We start from the raw sequence: 1608 nt of genomic DNA on the forward strand, positions 1-1608 counted from the left end.
TTTAAAAATAATTGTAATATTTTGTTTAAAATGCTGCTTTATAACTAGGAAAGTTTATTGTTAGAATTAATGTGGTGGACAAAAAAACAGAAAATCTTATAAAACTGACAACTTTTACACCATTAATGCACCAAATATTGATAGAAAACTACCACATTAATGCAGTTGTTAACATCTGATCTAAATTTCATTATGTACAGTATTGACGAGGGTATATTGTCATTTGTTAAGTTTACTTTAACTTATTAATAAAATTTTCTACTTATGTGTCCACAATAAATTATTTAGGTAAGTTATAAGGCGAGTTCAATAGTTTTTATTCAAATGTTACAAATAACTTCTAATCAGCTGGTCTCTTTTCACTGTGCTTTTTTGTGTATTCTTCTGCGTTCTTGGTAAATTTCTTTTTATCTTTTAGATATTCTTCGGCTAAGTCTGCTCTGAGGGGATGTTCAGGCTCTGGTTCATTCACTAATGCTACCAAAGCTTGTATTACTAAAAATTTATTATTTTCTTTATTTGTTGCTTACATTTTATTTTATTATACATACCTTGATCAGTTTTTGTTGCAGGTTTCCAATTTTCTGCGCTAATAATGGGTAAGCATACCTGTCCCTTTTCATCAATGTTTGGATGATATATCTTTGTTTTAAAATTGATTTTTGGAGGTTTAAATGGATATTCTGCTGGAAAATTTATTTCTATTTTAAAAGCTCCTTTGTTATATGGAGGGCTATCCTGTAAAAGGTCAGTTTAATTAGCCAATATAATAATTCAAGGAAACTGGTGCTTACCGGAACAATAAGACCTTGCCAAGTTAAAATGTTTGTCTCATCTACTTGAATGTCTCGGAATGATTTCAAACCTGAGTTCCTAATATCAACCAGTTCCTAAAATGGTGATAAAATAAAATTCAGAAAATTAGGGCTCTTGTGACAAAGTTATTAATAAATTAGTGACTCAGCACAATATATTTATTAAATAGGAAAACTGTGTGAGTAATTTGTACAGGTATAAATAGCTTTTTTACAGTTATAAGAACAAAGAAACGATGTTCCAGGTCAAGTATTTTGAACTAATTAAAAAAAACTTACTTTTTGCAACCTCCTTGTGGCTGCCATTTTGTTCAATGTTCAATTATTATGACGCTATAATGTTAAAAAGAACCGTTCGTTTCGTGACTAAATTAAACGGGATTTTAATGAATTTTTCACAGGTACATTATACTCGGGAATACTTAAATTTATCTATTTATTTTTTTTACATAATTTGTCTTGAATATCTGAGTTTATTCTTTTTTTGGATACTGGGAAGGAAACTGACAGCGCGAGTCAGTGTGACATTGACAACTTTGACAGTAGGGGATCGCGAAATCCGTTTGAAAAACTGGAGTACCTGACGTGTTACTGAGGAAATACGTCATAATTTGCCAAATGCTTCTTTGTTTAATTAAATTTCCTTAGGCTACCTTGAGTTTGCTCCTTAAGTTCCTCTTGAATTTTTTTATTTACTAAAATGTATATAGATCTACCTGGACTTTTTCTTAAGTTTATTCACACTTCGGTTTATTTTTTTTTAGTTTGCTTAAGTTTCTTGTTTTTTTTTCTT

General features: G+C 29.9%; 1 protein-coding gene across 1 annotated transcript; it reads right to left on the bottom strand.

Annotated features, from left to right (window-relative positions):
* Positions 1-293: 293 nt before the first annotated feature.
* Positions 294-1337, bottom strand: LOC126740635 (ubiquitin-conjugating enzyme E2 L3). Its single transcript, XM_050446740.1, has 4 exons — positions 1095-1337; positions 795-890; positions 552-738; positions 294-495 (listed from the first exon to the last, which is right to left on the bottom strand). Exons 1-4 carry the CDS (start codon positions 1119-1121, stop codon positions 341-343), a joined length of 465 nt encoding a protein of 154 aa, XP_050302697.1. The 5' UTR covers positions 1122-1337; the 3' UTR covers positions 294-340.
* Between the last annotated feature and the right edge of the window lie 271 nt (positions 1338-1608).

This window comes from Anthonomus grandis, chromosome 9 (genome assembly GCF_022605725.1).
Source record: "Anthonomus grandis grandis chromosome 9, icAntGran1.3, whole genome shotgun sequence".
NCBI classification, from domain to species: Eukaryota; Metazoa; Arthropoda; class Insecta; order Coleoptera; family Curculionidae; genus Anthonomus; species Anthonomus grandis.